At 37.6% G+C, this 21,628-nt stretch overlaps 1 protein-coding gene across 3 annotated transcripts in view; it reads right to left on the reverse strand.

Annotated features, from left to right (window-relative positions):
- USP34 (ubiquitin specific peptidase 34) overlaps window positions 1–21,628 on the reverse strand; it is a 288,791-nt gene that overhangs the window by 73,293 nt on the left and 193,870 nt on the right. For all 3 annotated transcript variants that reach the window (XM_030827871.1, XM_030827873.1, XM_030827872.1), the window contains exons 38-43: window positions 21,146–21,298; window positions 20,291–20,395; window positions 18,422–18,477; window positions 18,198–18,318; window positions 5,490–5,673; window positions 4,902–5,062 (exon numbers count right to left, since the gene is read on the reverse strand). In XM_030827871.1, coding sequence (XP_030683731.1) covers window positions 4,902–5,062; window positions 5,490–5,673; window positions 18,198–18,318; window positions 18,422–18,477; window positions 20,291–20,395; window positions 21,146–21,298 — 780 coding nt within the window. The remainder of the gene's footprint in view (window positions 1–4,901; window positions 5,063–5,489; window positions 5,674–18,197; window positions 18,319–18,421; window positions 18,478–20,290; window positions 20,396–21,145; window positions 21,299–21,628) is intronic.

Raw genomic sequence — 21,628 nt, forward strand, 5'->3', positions numbered from 1 at the left:
AATAATAGGCGTCCACAAGCTAAGAGTATACATTAGTTATTTTTGCCAGCTTTATGGAAGTAAGACTGCAAGTAATATGGCTCTGCTGTTTAGCAGCTTATAATCAAATTGAAGTCAAGATATGGACTAAAACAGAGATCTGTTCAGCATATAATTACTATAAAATTATATATTAAATTCAACAGGAATTGAACAAAGGGAATCAACAAAATTGGCAAAATAATTCCAGTGTACTCCTGTTATATGAGAGGCTTAATATTCCATATTATGAAAAACGTCACACAAAATGAAATTTTCCAGCATATCAAAGTATTAATTCAGAATACAAAAAAGTTCAGGAATAAAGACCTGGATTTATATTTTTATTATTAGAGAATAAAGTATGAGTTGGCTAAAGAGCTGCCTAAATTTATGGAAGTCAAGCAACAACGAGGGAATTTTACTTAATGTGCAATTTTTAAATAAATACATAGACTGCATCTGTAAGTATTTACTACTTAAAAAATTGTGTTCACATCCATTAGGATGGCTATTATTAAAACAAACAGAAAATGTCAAGTGTTAGCAAGGACATCGAGAAATTAAACCCTTGTGCATGCAAAACGGTGTAAGCCCTGTGGAAAAGGTAAGGCTATTCCTCAAAAAATTAAACACAGAATTCCCATATGATCCAACAATTCCACTTCAGGGTATACACCCAAAAGTAGTAAAAGCAGAAACTCAAACATGTTTATACACCCATGTCCATAACAGCATTATTTAGAACAGCCAAAAAATGAAAGCAACCCAAGTATCCACTGACAAGAATAAACAAAATGTGGTAAATACAATAAATTATAATTCAGCCTTAAAAAGGAAAGAACTTCTGACACATACAACAGCATGGATAACCCTTGAAGATATCCGAAGTGAAATAAGCCACTCACAGCCAGTCACAAAAAGACAAATCTGACTCCACTTATATGAGGTACCTGAAACAGTTGAATTCATAGAGATGGAAAGTAGAATAGTGGTTGTAAGGGGGGTTGGGAGGGAGAATGGAGAGTTAAGTGTTTAACAAGTTTCTGTTGGGAAGGTGAAAAAGTTCGAGATGGAATGGTGGTGATGGCTGCAAAATAATGTGAATGTATTTAATCCCATGAACTGTATATATGCATAAATGGTTAAAATGATGAATTTAATGTTGTATATATTTTACCACAATTAGAATATATGTAGCTTTCTTTAAACTTTCTGTGAGCATCAGAAAAGGGAACAATATAATTAACTGAAGTGTTCATCTTAAGAATAAAGTGCCCACTTGACTACAGTACTTGCCAGAATCATATCAAATTCTGTTAAGAATTTTCGGCTGGGCGTAGTGGCTCACATCTGTAATCCCAGCACTTTGGGAGGCGGAGGCGGGTGGATCACGAGGTCAGGAGTTTGAAACCAGCCTGGCCAAGATGGTTAAACCTTGTCTCTGCTAAAAATACAAAAATTAGCCAGGTGCCTATAATCCCAGCTACTCGGCAGGCTGAGGCAGGAGAACTGCCTGAACCCAGGAGGCAGAGGTTGCAGTGAGCTGAGATCGCGCCACTGCACTCTAGCTTGGGTGACAAAGCAAGACTTCGTCAAAAAAAAAAATTAAAAAAATAAAAATTTACATGTACATAGGTCTACTTTTTTTTTTTTTTTTTTTAACTGTTTACTCTTATTTCAGGTTCAGGGGTACATATGCAGGTTTGTTATATAGGTAAACCATGTGTCACGGAAGTTTGGTATATAGATTGTTCTATCACCCAGGTAATAATAGTACCAATAGGTAGTTTTTCAATCCTGTTCCTCTTCCCACACTCCACCCTCAGGTAGGACACAATGTCCATTGTTCCTGTGTGTCCATATGTACTCAATATTTAGCTCCCACTTATAAGTGAGAACATATGGTATTTGGTTCCCTGTTGCTGTGTTAGTTCACTTAGGATAATGGCCTCCAGCTCCATACATGTTTTTGCAAAAGACATGGTCTTGTTCTTTTTTATGGCTGCATAGTGTTCTATGCTGTATATGTACCACATTTTCTTTATCTAGTCCACTGTTGATGGGCATGTAGGTTGATTCCACGTTTTTGCTACCGTGAACAGTGCTGTGGTAAACATGTGCGTGGATGTGTCTTTATGGTAGGATGATTTATATTCCTTTGGGTATATACCCAATGGGATAGCTGAGCCGAATAGTAATTGTTTAAAGTTCTTTCAGAAATTGCCAAGCTGCTTCTCACAATGGCTGAACTAATTTATATTTCCCCCAGCAGTGTATATGCATTCCCTTTTCTTTGCAACATTGCCAGCACCTGTTATTTTTTGACTTTTTATTAACAGCTATTCTGACTGGTTTGAGATGGTATCTCACTGTGGTTTAGTTTTGTATTTCTCTAATGATGAGTAATACTAAGCATTTTTTCATATGCTTATTGGCCGCATGTATGTCTTCTTTTGAAAAGTCTCTGTTCATGTCCTTTGTCCACTTTTTTTTTTTTTTTTTTTTTACATAGAGTCTCGCTCTGTCACCCAGAGTGGAATGCTGTGGCACAAACTCGGCTCACTGCAACCTCCGCCTCCTGGGTTCAAACGATTCTCCTGGCCCAGCGTCCTGAGTAGCTGGGACTACAGGCATGCATCACCACATATGGCTTTTTTTTTTTTTTTTTGGAGAGAAGTCTCGCTCTTGTCCCCAAAGTTTGAGTGCAATGGCTCGATCTCAGCTCACTGCAACCTCTGCCTCCTGGGTTCAAACAGTTCTCCTGCCTCTGCCTCCCAAGTAGCTGGGACTAAGTCACCTGCCACCATGCCTGGCTAATTTTCATATTTTTTAGTAGAGACATGGTTTCACTATGTTGGCCAGGCTGGTCTCAAACTCCTGACCTCAGGTGATCTGCCCGCCTCGGCCTTCCAAAGTGCTGGGATTACAGGCGTGAGCTACTGCACCTGGCCAAAGGCTTTTTTTTTTCTTTTTGAGACAAAGTCTCGCTCTGTCACCTAGGCTGCAGTGCATTGGCGCCATCATGGCTCACTGCAACCTCCGCCTCCTGGGTTCAAGGGATTCTCCTGCCTCAGCCTCCCAAATAGCTGGGATTAGAGGCAGCCGCCACCACACCCAGCTAATTTTTTTGTATTTTTAGTAGAGACGGGGTTTCACCATGTTGGCCAGCATGGTCTTGATCTCCTAACCTCGTGATCCGCCAACCTCTGCCTCCGAAAGTGCTGGGATTACAGGCATGAGCCACCACAACCCACGCGCAGCTAATTTTTGTATATTTGGTACAGATACAGTTTCACCATACTGGCCAAGCTGCTTTGTCCACTTTTTAATGGGGTTGTTTCTGCTTGTAAATTTAGTTTTTAACTAAAAATACCGTTTATGAGATCTACTCATAATCAGCACATCTGAGTGTTCCTTCTGTTTCTACTAATTCCTAGAAGTGTTAATAGCTTTAAAGGTGGTTATCAATATGAAGAAGAAAAACCAAGAAACATGACCAAGTTGCCAGCTAGAAAGAAAACCACTGAAAACATGCTTCTTTAATAACAACTGCTTTTATAAGACTACGCAGATGGGTATACCAAATTTATTCAGAAATATTTCCATAAGCTAAATGAACTAATCATTCAACTACTTTTAGTCATAATGTACAGAGACAAATTTTCAAATATCAATAACTAAAGCCAAAAAACCCAGAACCACTTGGGTAAACTATAAACTGGAGATTTTAAAGAGTAACTTAAACATAATAAAGAATTCAGAGAAAGTATATAAAGCACCGCAATACTTAACAGGGAAAAAGAAATCAAGACAAAAGATAACATGGTGAGGCCAGGCTTGGTAGCTTTACACCAATAATCCCAGTACTTTGGAAGGCCAAGGTAGAAGCATCTCGTAAGCCCAGGATTTGAGACCAGCCTGGGCAACACAGTGAGACCCTGTCTCTACAAAAAGTAAAAGTAAAAAACTTAGCCAGGCATGGTGGCATATGCCTGTAGTCCCAGTTACTCAGGAGGCTGAGGTGGGAGGATCACTTGAGCCCAGAAGGTCAACACCGCAGTGAGCTGTGCTCACGCCACTGCACTCCAGTCAGGGTGACAGACACTGAGGCCTGCCTCAAAAAAATAAAAATAAAAAAATCCAAGAGCAAGTATAAGGGAAGTTCATCAAAAAACTCTAAAAGCAGTACGAAAGGCAAACTAAAAAATAGCCCATGGTTGGCCGGGCATGGTGGCTCACACCTGTAATCCCAGCACTTTGGGAAGCTGAAATGGGAGGATTGCTTGAGGCCAGGAGTTGGGAGACCAGCCTGGTCAACACAGAGAGACCCCATCTCTATTTACTATTTTAAAAAACAAACAAAAATAGCCCACGGTAAAAAAGAATGAAAACTAGAGAGTGAATAAAAATAACATGAAGCAGAGCTTACACAAACAAATTAGGTCCACAATCCAATTCACTTTGGGATAAATATAAAAGAAACAAGCTCAGTGATTCTGGTAATACTTCTCTACTTGGATTCAGGGTTTCCTTATTTTCTCTGTAATAAAAATATGTATTTTTTTTTCTTTTTATTCTCGTATGTTCTCCCAGCGAATGTGTTTTTACTGACAACATGATATTCATTGTATACACTGAGCATGTATATTCCATAGCTGTGTATTCCTTTGAGAACTAAATTGTACTACAGCATTAGGAGTAATCTACTAAAATGTAAAACTATGTAAAATACACATTAGCTAGTTACTGTAATCAAATTTACTCTTATTTATTCACAAATTATTTTTTCAAACAATACTTACTACATTGAAATAAAAATTTATCAACAAATATTAAAATCTGGTTTATAATTTTGATTTTTAAAGTGAGGAAAATTCTACCTTGGCAGTGAAGACAGCTTGTCTTGCCTCAGGTATCATATAAAGTTGCTGAATAGTAGAAGCTAAGTAACAAGTAGCTCCAAGGTTAGTAAGGCCAACAAATCTACATTCAGCACGGACATCTTCATGAGGCCAGTAATCCCATTTATAAGGTGCATGGGCTGCTGAAGAAAGAGGGAGGAAAAGATCCCCCCCAAACAAACTATGAAACATAATGTATTTTGCTTACATTAACAGCCTCTACCTCCATTAGTTACCTCATTATTATATATAGAACATTATACAGAATTTTTTAAATAAAAAAAGAATACACATGAAAACTAATTTATTCTCTAAAAATTCAAGACTTTTAAAACTTGATTTTACTTGGCCCCAAATTACTTTTACAAAAAAAGCCAAAGTATTTAAAATGCATATAAAAAGGTCCTTCACATCAATGTTTACTTTTTAACTTTAATAACACCCTACCAATAATCATTTATAATGTTAAAGTGTGTGAAGAACAGATTCTTTTGTTAAACAGTGCCCTCAAAATCTTATTACTGAATTCAAAATTTATAAAGATTAAAGGAAAAGAAGAATGCTTACACTGCATGTGTTGTGCCATAACCCAGTTGTGTATTAGCCTGTAGTTCTCAACAGACCCCTTTACCATCTCTACTAACAAATCGTAAGCAGCAGCTCTTGAAGAATGTGATTTGCACTTTGGCTGTTGTCGGTCCTTTAGACTTGGCAACAAAAACAAGAGATTGAAGATATCTCTCAAAAATTCCTGCGGAGTAAATGGAAACATATTATCTAAACTGAGATATTAATTACATTCAAAATATAGTTAACATATAAACAGGATGACAGGCTACAATTAAGCTACTCAAAAACGTATAGCAGCATGATATACCATCATCTGAAAGTCCTATGTTCATTTCTCTTAGAGAAAATGAAGGCGGCGATCATCTTTTACTCTTCTCTCCTTTTTGATACATAATAAGCTCATTCTTAGACTCTTCACGTACAATGTTGTTATTTTCTATTCCATTAAGTGATGTAAAGTTTTTGTTAAGGCCTCATTACTCCCTTGACAAGTCTGACTGGCGCTTCTGCATTAACTTTCCCCTTACTTCATTCTACTAATAAATAATAGCAACAATAACAGTGGCAAAATCAACAGTTTATTTATACTGTTTAAAGGTAGTACTATTGTACTTTTTCCAAAATTTAGTCTGAGCAAGTAGGTGCTGGGTTATCTTTTCCACTTGTTCTTTTCTAATTGGTCCTTTGTTATTTTACCAAGTTATCACCCTCACACATCCCAAATAGTACTATGGTACATTGTTCTGCAGTATAAAACTCCTGGAGTACTGTGCAGAAAAGAGAGAGCACAGTAAGACTGAGACTCTTGATACCCACAGAAAGGCTGACCTTTGCCTACAGTCTGCAAACGTCACTGGTAAGTGAACAGCTCCCTACATTGATACAAAACTCTCTTAAGTGAAAACAGCGGCTCACTGTGCCTAACGGGTTTATGCTAAAGACCTGTTTTCCTTTCAGGAGTCTGGAGTTTGGGCAGAACTCCAGTTATGAACTATGGTCAGTTATCCAGTCACTATGTGCCTACATGAGCCACCCTGTGATAAAATCAAGGACTCCTAGGCTCAAGAGAACGTTCTTGGTAGATAATACATCACATGCATTGTTATGCTCACTGAGGACATCTTGTGGAACTCCAATGGAAGACAACTCTTGGAAAGTTGCAACTGGCTTCCTCCAGACTTCGCCTTGACACCTTTTTATTTTCATGATTTTGCTTTGTATCATTTTGCTGTAATAAATCTTAGCCATGAGTATGACTATATGCTGAGTCCTGTGAGTTAGTGAATCAACAAACCTGGGGGTGGTCAGGGAAACTCTTGAAAGACGTACCAAAAAAAGAAATTTTTGAAATATTTTTCCATAATGACCTCACCTCTTTCATCTATTGTTAAAGAATGTGTAATTCATAGTTCTTAGCAAAGAAAAGTAAGTTTAGCTAGGAAATATGGAAAGTGGTTAGGAGTTTTTTTTTTTTTTTTTTTTGAGACAGATTCTCACTGTCACCTGGGATGGAATGCAGTGGCGCAATCTTGGCTCACTGCAACCACGGCCGCGCCGAGGTTCGAGCAATTCTCCTGCCTCAGCCTCCCGAGTAGCTGGGATTACAGGCACCTGCCACTACGCCCAGCTAATTTTTTGTGGGTTTTTTTGTTTGTTTGAGACGGAGTCTCACTCTGTCGCCCAGGCTGGAGTGCAGTGGCGTGATCTCGGCTCACCCCAAGCTTCGCCTCGCCTCAGCCTCCCAATTAGTTGGGACTACGGTGCCCGCCACCGCACCCGGTCTTAATTTTTTGTATTTTTTAGCAGAGATGGGGTTTCACCAGGTTAGCCAGGATGGTCTCCTGACTTCATGATCCATCCGCCTGCCTAGGCCTCCCAAAGTGCTGGGATTACAGGCGTGAGCCACCGCGCCCAGTTAATTTTTTGTATTTTTAGTAGAGATGGGGTTTCACGAAGTTGGCCAGGCTGGTCTCGACCTCCTGACCTCGTGATTCGCCCACCTCAGCCTCCCAAAGTGCTGGGATTACAGGGTGAGCCACTGCGCCTGGCAAAGGGCTTATTTTTATAAGCCTTTATATTTCACAGAAAGAACCTACTCATATACTTCACAGAAAGAAGAACCTACTCAAACTATGACCTGAGGGAATATTAAAAATAGTTTTTGGTGATTGATATGGTTTGGGTATTTGACCAATAAAAGAATTATTGTCTTAGTTTGTTTAGGCTGCTGTAATAAAATATTGCAAACTGGGCCGGGTGCTGTGGCTCACGTCTGTAATCCTATTTCACCACATTTAATGGTGAAATGTGCTCCCCAATGTTGGAGGTGAGGTCTAGTGAGAGGTGTTCAAGTCATCAGGGTGTATCCCTGAAGAGCTTGGTTCCTACCACACAGGAATGAGTGAGTTCTCACTCTGAGTTCATGCAAGAGGTGTTATTAAAAAAAAAAAAAAAAAAAAGTTTCGCACCTCCCACCTCCCTTTCTCGCCATGTGACACAGCTGTTCTCTCATGGCCTTCTGCCATGAGTAAAAGGCTCCTGAGGCCTCAACAAATAAACCTCTTTTTTTTACACCCAGCATCAGGTATTCCCTTATAACACCGCAAGATGGACTAATACAGCAATAGATCATAGTGTTATTTTTGACTTATAATTCAGAAGAAATTCAATTTAAAAAGTTATCAAAAACTTCCATGTGCACTAAAAACATTATGTAAATAAGGTTTTTCAGAATTCACATATATAAAAATAGAAAATAGGAAGAGAGAATTAATGAACACTATCATTCTAGCTTAAAATTCACCTACAACTATATTAATAAGGCCCATCCTTCTCACTGATGCATATTTTCAGTAAAATTTCATTTTTTAATGTTTCTTACCAGTTTGGCAAAACAAAGTATATTTGTGCTCCTTTAATTGCCATGTCCTAATAATAAATGTAATGTAATAACTAAATATAGAAGAAATTTAAGACAATATCATGTACACAGGAAAATTTTTATTAACATATATATTTTGTTGTAGAGAAGTATGATAGGCAAATAATAAAAGATGTTCAAAGATACTAATAAATACATTACAATTACATTCTGTGGGGGAATCAAGTGGAAATACTGTGGAGGAATTAGTAAAAAATTTAGCTAAGTAAAATTTCAGAAAGGAGAGCTTGGAGACCATCTTACTCCATCACCCAGGCTAGCGTACAGTGGTGGGATCATGGCTCACTGCAGCCTCGATCTCCCAGGCTCAGTCAATCCTCCCAGCTCAGCTTCCCGAGTAGCTTGGACTATAGATGCTCACCACACCTGGCTTTTTTTTTGTTGTTTTTTTTTTAAATAGAGACGGGGTTTCACCAGGTTGCCCAGGCTGGTCTCCAACTCCTGGGCTCAAGCAATCCTTTTGCCTCAACCTCACAAGGTGCTGGGATTACAGCTGAGAGTTTATACATTTTAAGAGAGATGAATAAAAGTTGCTACAGCACTTACATTTCATTAATCTAAAAGAGGACCATAATTTTGTCTTTGAAAACACCAATTTCAATAATTTCTCGAATGTATATTGTCTACAAAGACTTAAAATTCAAAAATTTACAAATTTAAAAAATCTGTGAGGAGACACCTAGGTTTTTCAAGATTCTTTAAGAAATATGTAAACAATAAAAGTTTAAAGACTAGTGCACTCTGCTGGTTTTCAATCCATTACCAGATTTATTATGTTAATGCACATCCATGACATTATTTGATCAAAACCTTAAAAGGCTCCTGTTTTTACAATTATCTACTGATACATAATAATTATATATATTAATGGAATATATTATATTTTGACACATAAATACAATGTGTAATGACGAAATCAGGGTATTTGGAATACCTATCATTTCAAGCATTTATCATTTCTTTTATTGGGAATATTTCAAATCCTCCCTTTTAGCTATTTTGAAATACACACAAAAAATTTTTAACAATAGTCTTCCTACTGTGCTACTGAGCACTAGAATTTATTACTCCCAAGTGTATGTTTGTATTCATTAGCCAATCTCTCTTCATCCCATCCCTTCCCAGCCTAAAATTACAAAAGTAATTGCCATGGCCTAAAAGTTTTTGTCACTCTGAAATTTGTATGTTGAAACCTAACCACCAATGTGATGGTATTAGAAGGTGGGACATTTGGAAGGTTATTAAGTCATGAGGACTCTGCCCTTATGAAAGAAGCAGTAGAAAGATCTCCTACCCCTCCCATCATCTAAGGGCTCCATGAGAAGGTGCCATCCGTGAATCAAAAAGTAGGCCTTCACAAGACACCATGAATCTGCCAGAGTTTTGATCTTGTACTACTCCCAGCCTCCAGAATTGTGAAAAGTAAATTTCTGTTGTTATAAGCTACCCAGTATACAATATTTTATTTATTTTTGAGACAGACTCTTGCTTTGTTGCCAGGCTGGAGTGCAGTGGCACGATCTCGGCTCACTGCGGCCTCCACCTCCCTGGTTCAAGGGATTCTCGTGCCTCAGCCTCCCAAGTAGCTGTGACTACAGGTACGCACCACCATGCCTGGCTAATTTTTGTATTTTAAGTAGAGAGGGGGTTTCACCACATTGGCCAGGCTGGTCTGAAACTCCTGAGCTCAAGCAATCCAGCTGACTTGGCCTCCCAATGTGCTGGGATTACAGACGTGAGCCACTGCACCTGGCCCAGTTTACAATATTTTATTACAGCAGCCTGAACAGACTAAGACAATAATGCTTTTATTTTATATATAAAAATAATTTCCTGTGCCCACAATAGATGGCCACCAAGTTTCTCCTATACTTCCTAAAACATAGGCTAAACTGAACCAACCAATTTTCTGCATGAAACCAGTGCTTTCCTATGACTTAATTTTTACTAATATTCTTTCCTATGACTTAAATGTTTCCCTTACTTTTCTACAAAAGATGACCATTAAAAAAGCTGTATCTGGCCAGCCGTGGTGGCTCATGCCTGTAATCCCAGCACATTGGAAGGCTAAGGCGGGCGGATCACCTGAGGTTGGGAAATCGAGACCAGCATGGCCAACATGGTGAAAACCCGCCTCTACAAAAAAAAAAAAAAACACATACACACACACAACAACAACAACAACAACAAATTAGCTGGGTGTGGTGACACACGCCTGTAATCCCAGCTACTCGGGAGGCTGAGGCAGGGGAATCACTTGAACCTGGAAGGCAGAGGTTGCAGTGGACCGAGATCGCACCACCGCACTCCAACCTGGGCGAAGCTTTATCTTCTTCAAAGCCTTTCCTAATCATGTCAATGCAATCTGATCTTCTAAATCTCTGATGATATCTTTTTAATAACTATTATTTATTTCCATGAAGTATAAATATCATGAGCAGCCATAATTTGTAAAGGTACACGTAAATTTTGCATAAGACAAATGTACTGTTTGACTGTCAGTTCTAAGAATCAGGTCTGAGTTGCAATCATCCATTTGCTCAACATAGTTTTTAGAAACTATGCAAGGCAATAGAGATAGGAATGATACTCATACTTTAAAAGGAGAAGGAAGGAGGAATGGAAAAGGAGGAAAAAAGGAAGAAAAAGGAAGGGAGGAGGAGAAAGAAAAAGGAAGAATGAAGATTAGCACCATTGGAAAGGTAAAAGGAAGAAAGAGGAGAAAGGAGGGGAAGAAGGGGGAAGGAGGAGGAAGCAGTAGTAGTGATAGTCGTAGTGTTGCTGATGACAGGTTATTATGCAGCTGCAAAGTGTAAAATATTTATCATGTTTCTTTATAGAAAAAATTTACCAAATCCTGCATGAAATTAAGTTCTAGAAGTATTTTTTTTAAATACTTAAGGAAAAAAGTAAAAATCATTAGAGTAGAAGAGATTTTAAGTATCTTGGAGTTAAGGCATATTTTCCTTAATATTACAACAAAACGAACTGCCTTCAATACCTCTACTCTGATATCTAATTGACATTTCAAATTTAACATTTCCAAAACAGAACTCTTGGTTTTACCGCCCATTACCCTCTTCCATTTCTGAGTTTTCCTTTTCTTAAAAATTGGCATTATCATTCCCTTAGCTTCTCAGGCTTAAAATTCAGGAGCCATTCTTGTCCGGGCACAGTGGCTCACGCCTATAATCCCAGCACTTTGTGAGGCTGAGGCGGGCGGATCACGAGGTCAGGAGATCGAGACCATCCTGGCTAACACGGTGAAACCCTGTCTCTACTAAAAATACAAAAAATTAGCCGGGCGTGGTGGCGGGTGCCTGTAGTCCCAGCTACTTGGGAGGCTGAGGCAGGAGAATGGCGTGAACCTGGGAGGCAGAGCTTGCAATGAGCCAAGATTGTGCCACTGCACTCCAGCCTGGGTGACAGAGGGAGACCCCAACTCAAAAAAAAAAAAAAAAAAAAAAAAATTAGGAGTCACTCTTTATTAACCTCTCTCAAATCCAACATATCTATCCAAATCTGAGACCTGTAAGCTCTACCTTCATTAAATATTCCACGTCAAAGCACTTTTCACCATTGTCCCTCTCTGGAACCATTGAAAAACTTCCTAACTGGATCCCTTGACTCATACATTTGCCCTCTGAGTTTGCCCATAGACTAATTTTCCAAATAGAGTATGAGTAAACCCTTTAAAATCTTAATTCAGATCACATCTCTCCTGTATGAAAGCTTCTGAAGTCTTCCCTTAACACCGAAACCAAGGGGAAATTATAATTTGACTACATGAACATGAAGACCTTTTCAATCAAGAATACTAAAAACAACTAACTTAACATTACTCTGAATGTTTGAGAAAAAATTTGGTGAAGAAATGGAAAGAGTCAAACTTCTAAAACAGGAAGTAATAGAATTACTTGCAGATGATTGTGACATGAGTCTGCTTGGGGAAAATAAAAGAAAAACAAGAATCACTTGCAGATAATAAACCAAAAACAAATGAAGAACCAAAGAACACTAACAGCTAAAGATAACTGAAAACAGTCTACCAACAATAAGTCAATTTCAGATGGCCTGCAACAATTGTATACACAAATTCTTACCATACATAAATGACCAGTTAAAAAACATAAGCAATGATTCCATATCAACAAAAAGGACAAAACTCTTAGGAATAAACCTACTAAGAAATACTTAAAACCTAAATTTTGTAGGAAAAAAAATCTTTAAAATAAAAAACATAAAACGATTGGCTTTGCATAAATACAACAAATCATACTCTTTCACAGGCAAATTGAGTATCATAAAGTTAATTCTGCATCAATCTGGAAATACAATACAATCTCAACCAAAAAAGTAACACAATTTTATTTTTTTAAAGAACTAGATGAACTGATTCTAAAGTTTATGTGGAAAAATAAACAGCCAGGAAAATACTGAAAAGAAATAATAATGAAAATGGACTACCTCAATCAGGCGTGGTGGCTCATGCTTGTAATCCCAGCACTTTGGGAGGCCGAGGCAGGAGGATCACCTGAGGTCAGGAGTTTGAGACCAGCCTGATCAACATGGTGAAACCCTTCTCTGTCAAAGATACAAAAATTAGCTGGGCGTGGTGGCGGGTGCCTGTAGTCCCAGCTACTCAGCAGGCTGAGGCAGGAGAATTGCTTGAACCTGGGAGGCAGAGGTTACAGTGAGCCACTGCACCACTGCACTCCAGCCTGGGTGACAGAGTGAGACACTGTCCCAAAAAACAAAGGGACTATCTCCATAGGATATTAACTTAAATCTACATAATTAAGATATGATATTGGTGAATGAACAAACAAATCAATAAGATGAAACAGAAAGTCCAGAAATACATATGGTAGTTTATTTGAAAAAGGAAGCATTTGTAATCAGTAGATAAAAAATAAATTAGTTAATTATTAGGATAACTGGGTACATATCTGAAAAAGTTATCCATTTCATTCCTTTCACCTAAATAATTTCCTGATAGAAAAATGTAAAATATTAAGTTATGAAAGCATGAAAAAACGGAGTTTTTAAAGTATAACACAACATCTAGTAGCTGTAAAAGATCAATAAACCTGACTACATGAAAAAAAAATTCTGCTTAGAAAATAAGCAGGCCAGGTGAGGTGGTTCACGCCTGTAATGCCAGCACTTTGGGAGGCCAAGGTGGGCAGGTCACCTGAGGTCAGGAGTTCAAGACCAGCCTGGCCAAAATGGCAAAACCCGGTCTCCACTAAAAATACAAAATTTACCCAGGCATGGTGGTGCACGCCTGTAATCCCAACTAGTAGGGAGGCTGAAGCAGGAGAATTGCTTGAACCTGGGAGGCAGAGGTTGAGGTAAGCTGAGATCATGCCACTGCACTCCAGCCTAGGCAACAGAGCAAGAATCTGTCTCAAATAAATAAAGAAATAAATAAGAAACAAGAATAACAAAAACCATGAAGTCAAGACAGAAAAAAAAATCTTGCAATTCATATCACAATGAGATAGTTTCCTTAATATAAAATATTCTACAAATTAGTTAAGGACTATAACATACATAACAGGGATAAAGGAAAAGGATCTGAGCAGTCAGAAAAAAGATAACACAAATGGCTTTCAAACACTTGAAGGGAAGTTCAGCCTTACTAATAAAAGTAATAGAAAATAAAACCAAGAGAATCTCTTTGCACCTATCAGACTGGTAGAAATTATCTAAATGTATAGTATGTTGGTAGAAATGTTGGAAAATTGGAAATTAACCTCAGGTTGCAGGTACAACCATAAATGGGCTCAGCCTCCATAGACAGTTAACTTGGTTTTCGTTTTTTAACATAACCAAAACCATAAATGTATAGTCCATGAACTAGCAGTTCTAACTTTTAGAATGTCTTCCTACGTTTCCTAAATCTATGTGTTAAATGTATAAAGATCTCTATAATATCACTAGAAATAGTTTAAGACAATGTTGATCATTAGGAAGCTAAATATATTACATATATGCAGATAAAATATTCTGGGCCAGGCATGGTGGCTCATGCCTGTAATCCTGGCACATTAGGAGGCCGAGGCAGAAGGATTGCTTGAGCCCAGGTGTTTGAGACCAGCCAGGGCAACATGGCGAAATCCCGTCTCTACAAAAGATTTTTAAAAATTAGCCGGGTATAGTGGTGCCTGCCTATAGTCCCAGCTGCTTGGGAGGCTGAGGTGGGAGGACTGCTTGAGCCTGAGAGTTGGAGGTTGCAGTGAGCTGAGATCATGCCACTAAAGTCCAGCCTGGGTGACACGGCCAGACCCCGTCTCAAAGATAATAACAATAGGCCGGGTGCGGTGGCTCACGCTTGTAATCCCAGCACTTTGGGAGGCCGAGGCAGGCGGATCACGAGGTCAGGAGATCGAGACCATGGTGAAACCCCGTCTCTACTAAAAATACAAAAAATTAGCCGGGCGTGGTGGTGGGCGCCCGGAGAGGCTGAGGCAGGAGAATGGCGTGAACCCAGGAGGCGGAGCTTGCAGTGAGCCGAGATTGCGCCACTGCACTCCAGCCTGGGCGACAGAGCAAGACTCCGTCTCAAAAAAAAAAAAAAAAAAAAAGATAAAAACAATAATAATATTTTGAAGTTACTTTTACAAAACGAATAGCCAAGCATGGCAGTGTGCGTTGGCTCACATTGGTAATCCCAACAGTTTGAGAGGCCAAGACGGGAGGATCACTTAAGGACAGGAGTTTCAGAACAGCCTGGACAACACAGCAAAACCCCATCTCTACAAAAATAAATAAATTAGCTGGGCGTGATGGCGTATGCCTATAATCCTAGATACCTGGGAGGTTGGGGCAGGTGAATCACTTGATCCATTAGTTCAAGGCTGCAATGAGTTATGATTGTGCCACTGCATTCCAGCTTGAATAAGGAGACCCTGTACCTTTTTTTTTTTTTTTTTTTGAAAAATGAACTGTTTATATACTGAATTTGAAAATCTCTAAGATAGATGACAAAAAGCAGAGTATAGAACACTGTGTTTAATGTGTTATCATGTGTAGACAGTATTGCATAATGGTTAAAAGCTTGGCCAAGTGCAGAGTAAGTGACTCAGTCGTGCACAATTCATTTAACCTGTCTATGCCTCAGTTTCATCATCTGTCAAAATCGGGTCTAATAATATCCACCTTTTATTTATTTTTTTTTTTTGAGACAGAGTCTCGCTCTGTCGCCTAGGCTGGAGTGCAGTGGCACAATCTCGGCTCACTGCAATTGCCTCCCGGGTTCACGCCATTCTCCTGCCTCAGCCTCTCCGAGTAGCTGGGACTACAGGCGCCCGCCACCACGCCCGGCTAATTTTTTTGTATTTTTAGTAGAGACGGGGTTTCACCGTGGTCTCGATCTCCTGACCTCGTGATCCGCCTGCCTCGGCCTCCCAAAGTGCTGGGATTACAAGCGTGAGCCACCGCGCCCGGCCAATATCCACCTTTTAAAGCCTCAAAAATTTGTCCTAGGATAACAACTTGTATAAATCAATAAACAGAAGAGAAGTAAAAAAAATAGTAATAATAAAGAGAAATAAGACTTTGGAAAAAATATAGGCAGCAAATACGACAGAAAGAGCTGACATATTCAAAATAAATAACTTTTACAAATGAATGGGAAACCATATACTGACTGAACAAATACCAAATACAAACAATAAATAAATGGAAAGAAACTCAATTCACCAACTAACAAAGAAACAAAACTAAACCAACATCAAAATTGGCAAATATCTCAGTGACAAAAGAATCTGCAGATGCTTGAGAAAGGCATTCTCATACAGTGTGGCTACAAGTGTAAACTGATGTATCCTTTTGTATACTGATATAAACTATGGATTAAAATCAACGTATTTTACTTTTAAGAGTTCTTGAGCAAATAATGGGACAAGTATGCAAAGATGCTGCCTTTACAGTTTTTTTCTATAACTTCATAAATGTCAAAGATTTAAATTATTGCCTCTTAGTCAATTTTTAAAAATACATTTTCTTTTTTAATGTACTCATTTTTTAGTGAAAATCGATCACAGAATACTATTTATAAGCTGTAAATTTCTACAAATATGAATTTTATACATGCATATTTACTGTATCCATGAAAAGTCCTGGAAGGCCATCACCACAGCATGAGAGGAAATCAAACCAAATGGGAATATTCTTTTTTTGTACTATCTAAAATTATTTTTTCTTAACAATGACTTTCACTTTACAACGTTATCAGAAAAACCAATTAATATATTTATATTTGGGGATAAAAGTTATATACTAGTTTATACAGAAGACTTCAATCAACAAGGCTGTAAATCTATGAAATCATTTCCAGCGAGTATAATGGAAAAGGCAAAAAACCTGAAAGAAATAGCACAAGAAGGAGTTTTGTGCATTTGGGGAAGCAGCAAAGACTTCAAACAGATAAGACTGTAATCTTAAGTTGATCTCAAGAATCCTTTAGTCTATGCCTATGAGGACAATCTTCTATCCTTTTGGTTGCTGTTTCCTAACACATTCAGTAACTTTAAGATAACAGCTCTCCAGACCATAACAAATTCCTTCAATGACCAGGACAAATGTACCAATGGTAAGATAAGATGAACTATTTAATCAAGAGACAATCAAAATGAGACATTTGTTGGTACAGAGTCATGAAGTGTTTCCAATATTCAGAGATAGATTTCATGTCACACAGGTCTTTGAAATATGAAAGGAGTACCCAATAATGACTACTTACTAATTCCACTGTATTAGGATATGATTCACAGTTTAGGACGGTAATTCAAAATATACAATTCTATAGAAAGCACACTAATAAAATAGAGGCTACCTTTTTTTTTTTTTTTTTGAGACAGGGTCTCCTTCTATCACCTAGACTACAGTGCAGTGGTGTGATCATGGTTCACTGAAGCCTCGACCTCCTGAGCTCAAGCAATCCTCCCACCTCAGCCTCCTGAGTAGCTGAGACTACAGGTGTGTGCCACCACACCCAGCAAATTTTTGTATTTTCTGTAGGGATGAGGTTTCACCATGTTGCCTTGGCTGGTCTCGAACTCCTGGTTTCAAGCAATCCACCTACCTCAGCCACTCAAAGTGCTAGGACTACTGGCATGAGCCACCGTGCCCAGCCTTAGGTTACCTTTCTATATACAGTCAGTCACAGGAATTAACATCTGATTTTGCATTCTAAAAACAAGTCCCTATTTTATATTTCCAGAATTCAATTTATTCAAAATTTGCTTTTCTTGCTGTTAATTAAGTTCTAGCAATTTTTATGTCTGTATGTTTAAAAAAATTAACATATCCACATACAATGTGATATAGTTTGGTCGTGTCTCCACCCAAATCTCATCTTGAATTATATCACCTATAATTCCCATTGTTGTGGGAGGGACCTGGTGGGAGATGACTGAATCATGGCGGCGGTTTCCCCCATACTGTTCTTGTGATAAGTGAATGTCTCTTGAGATCTGATGGTTTTATAAGGAGAAACCGCTTTCGCTTGGTTCTCATTCTTTTTTTGCCTGCCGCCATCCACATAAGATGCGACTTGCTCCGACTTGCCTTCCAGCATGATTGTGAGGCCTCCCCAGCCATGTGGAACTCTGAGTCGAATTAAACCCTTTTCTTTTGTAAACTGCCCAGTCTCGGGTATGCCTTTATCAGCAGTGTAAAAACGGACTAATACACAATGTAACAACAAAAAATTTCAATCACATTTCATAGAAACATTTGATTATCTTAACACTTACCTGTCCTTCCCTTGAAAATTTAAAGGGTGGTTTGTGTTTAATAACACTTGTTGCAAGCCTTAGGAGTCCTGTAAGCCCATCATCTTCTACATTACCATCCTGATGATCAAGGATCTCCCTACTACAAAAAAAGAAAAAAAATACACACAAACAAGATAGTTCACATAATTATGTCTTTTATCTTTCCTCGACAATATAAATGTCAATTTCACATCAAATTTTACCTTCGAATACAGTCAGCCAAATGTCTTGCCAAGGCATCTAAGTCGAGGAGCGTTGTCTTAATACAAAAAGAAAATAAAAATTCAAATATAATTTTATGTTTTACCAAACATAAAATTATTAAAATCATTTCCTTATAGGTAACAATAATTTAGTTCTCCCAAATTCAATAAGTTATAAACATAATACACCTACTCTTTACTTATACATTATGTCAATTAATCAAATTAGTCTTAAACACATCACTGATCATTCTACAAAAACGAATCAGTGGAATGTTGATAATAAATTCAGTCAATGACGATTTAATGGGTGCAGCACACCAACATGGCACATGTATACACATGTAACAAACCTTCACGTTGTGCACATGTACCCTAAAACTTAAAGTATAATTAAAAAAAAGTCATAGTAATCTACTGAGAAGACACTAAAGTTTGTTTTTTTTTTAATGACTTTATTGAGATGTAATTCACACACAATTCACCAAGGTTTGTTTTTAACAATACCTTTAAATTAGACTTTTAACAATAAACTAAATTCTACAGTTCATTCCAAAAAAAAAACTTTACTTCTCATTATAACTAAGCAACAACATTAAAACAGACTTCACAAAATCTAACTTGAGTCCCCTCAAAGAAACCCAAATCTCTAAAAAGGAAAATTACAAGAAAGCAAGATCAGATTCCTATTTTAGCTCAAATGGGCAAACCCAGGTTTGTTTGTTTTTTAAAGTACAATGTTTATTTGGCATCAATATTTTAATTAATAAGTATATTAAAACTTGCTCAATACTAATTTTTTTAATTATTTCTCAAATGAAAAGTAGATTCTAAGAATTCAGATGTTAACTAAAAAGCAAAAAGTATAAAACACCACAGAAGTTTTAAATGTAAAGTGAACATATTGAACTTTGATTTAAATACATTTAAAAGTTTAAGAAAAATGTGTCCTAAATATTTCAAAGGATCTTCTTTATGTGTTTCTCATTTTCTTTTGAATGGACAACTTAGACACATTTTAGTTGACTAAATTTACGTACAATGGAAAAAACGGAGTCTTTATGTGGCAAGATTTGCTTTGAAATTTACTTTTTTTTTTTTCTTTTCAGATGGAGTTTCACTCTGTCGCCAGGCTAGAGTGCAGTGGGGTGATCTCAGCTCACTGACTGCAACCTCTGCCTCCCAGGTTCAAGCGATTCTGCCTCAGCCCTCCTGAGTAGCTGGGTCTACAGGCGCCTGTGACCATGCCCAGCTAATTTTTGTATTTTTAGTAGAGATGGGGTTTCACCATGTTGGCCAGGATGGTCTCCATCTTTTGACCTTGTGATCCGCCCGCCTCGGCCTCCCAAAGTGCTGGGAATACAGGTGTGGGCCACTGCACCTGGCCTGAAATTTACTTGTTTTAAACATTACTTTGTTTGAATGGAAATGTCATTTTAGTCTAGTATAAGAAAATTAGATATGCAAAAACTGACAGTGTTTCTTTAAAGTAACTTCCATTTGAACTGCAATTTTATTTTACACATTTGGGACTCCAAACTACATGCTATTATAGAAAGCTGTATTTTTAAATTTAAAATCTACATTTCCCTTTCCAAATAAGATGTTATATCCACATATCTTATTGAGAAGAGACAGGAAATTATGGATAGATACCAGATGAAGACGTTTCAACTGAGGTCAGAGTAAAAACACGAAAAGAATTAGAATAAGGTGGAAAAGCACAAATATAGTAGAAATAGGACACCACCACCAAGTTATAGATTAATAAAGTACACTTAATAACCAATAAAGTCATGAACATGTAAGTCATAATTCATATTAACAAGAATAGAATACATAGAATAGTATATAATTTTCTGAACATACCTGACTAGCGTCCTTTATATGTATGTTGTCAACTAATTTGCATAACAACCAAAAATACTCTTTACATCCTGGTTTTAATATTGGTTCTTCCTCATAATCATCTATCTATTAAAAAAATTTTACACTTTGTGAAAACATTTTAAAAATAAATAAAATTATAATACATTTAAGAAACTAGAGACTTTATGAAATAAATTCCTGTATCAACTAAACAGTATTCAAAATCTTTTTTAAAATGGAGAGTACACGCTTAGTTTCTGTAAAATCAGAATAACCAGGCATAAAAATGACAAACATAAGAACTTTTAGAAAAATATTAGTCTCAAATTACTGACATTAAAAAAGATATGAATAAGGAAGAAAATAATGTAAATCCAACAACACACTGAATTTCTGAGATTAGTAAAAAATGGGCTCTAAATTTATTATGTAGTAGAAGCCTTTTAAAGACTAGTATATGCACTAGGGTAGGAAATAAAATTTAAAATTCCGAATATCATAAAGATAAAAAAAAAAAAACTGTGACTTACTAGAGAAGAGAGCTCCATTTATGATTTTTTAATCAGTCAACTTATTAACACAAGGCCCAGAACCAAGTGAGAATAAATGCTATTTCTAAAATAGAGTATCCATGAGAGAGACCACAGAGCTGAAATCAGTCTCTTCCTAGTAGTAACATGGACACAATGTGTCACAATGCTGTCACCTTAAGCAGTATATAACTACTATCCTCTTGGTAAAAAATCACATACAGTAGTCAAATGACCAAAATTTTAAGGATATATTACAATGGTAAACTTGAGGCAAAAGAAATTTCAAAAAAAAAAAAACTGCTTCTAAACAGTAAAATCTTACCCTAATAGGTTTGAGTGCTTGAGCATCAGGAAGAAATTTCAATAATGTTGAGGCAGCCAATAGCAGAAAAGAACGATTGATTGAGTCTCCTCCATCCAGCCCTGACAGGGATAACTTATAGAGACCACTGCATGATTCATGACGAACTGCAGTCTAGATGAAAAAGAAAGTTCCACAAACAGTGTGAGTTAGTATTACAAAGTTAATATGTTAGCAGAAATAATTTTAGGTGATTTTAAATACATATTCTGCTGGGCAAGCCTGTAATCCCAGCACTTTGGGAGGCCCAGGCAGGAGGATAACCTGCGGCCAAGAGTCTGAGACCAGCCTGGCCAACACGGCAAAACCCTATCACTACAAAAAATACAAAAATTAACCGGGTGTGGTGGTTTGCGCCTGTCATCCCAGTTACTCTGGAGACAGGCACAAGAATTGCTTGAACCAGGGAGGCAGAGTCTGCAGTGAGCTGACATGCCACTGCTC

Source organism: Nomascus leucogenys, chromosome 14, assembly GCF_006542625.1.
Source record: "Nomascus leucogenys isolate Asia chromosome 14, Asia_NLE_v1, whole genome shotgun sequence".
Classification (NCBI taxonomy): domain Eukaryota; kingdom Metazoa; phylum Chordata; class Mammalia; order Primates; family Hylobatidae; genus Nomascus; species Nomascus leucogenys.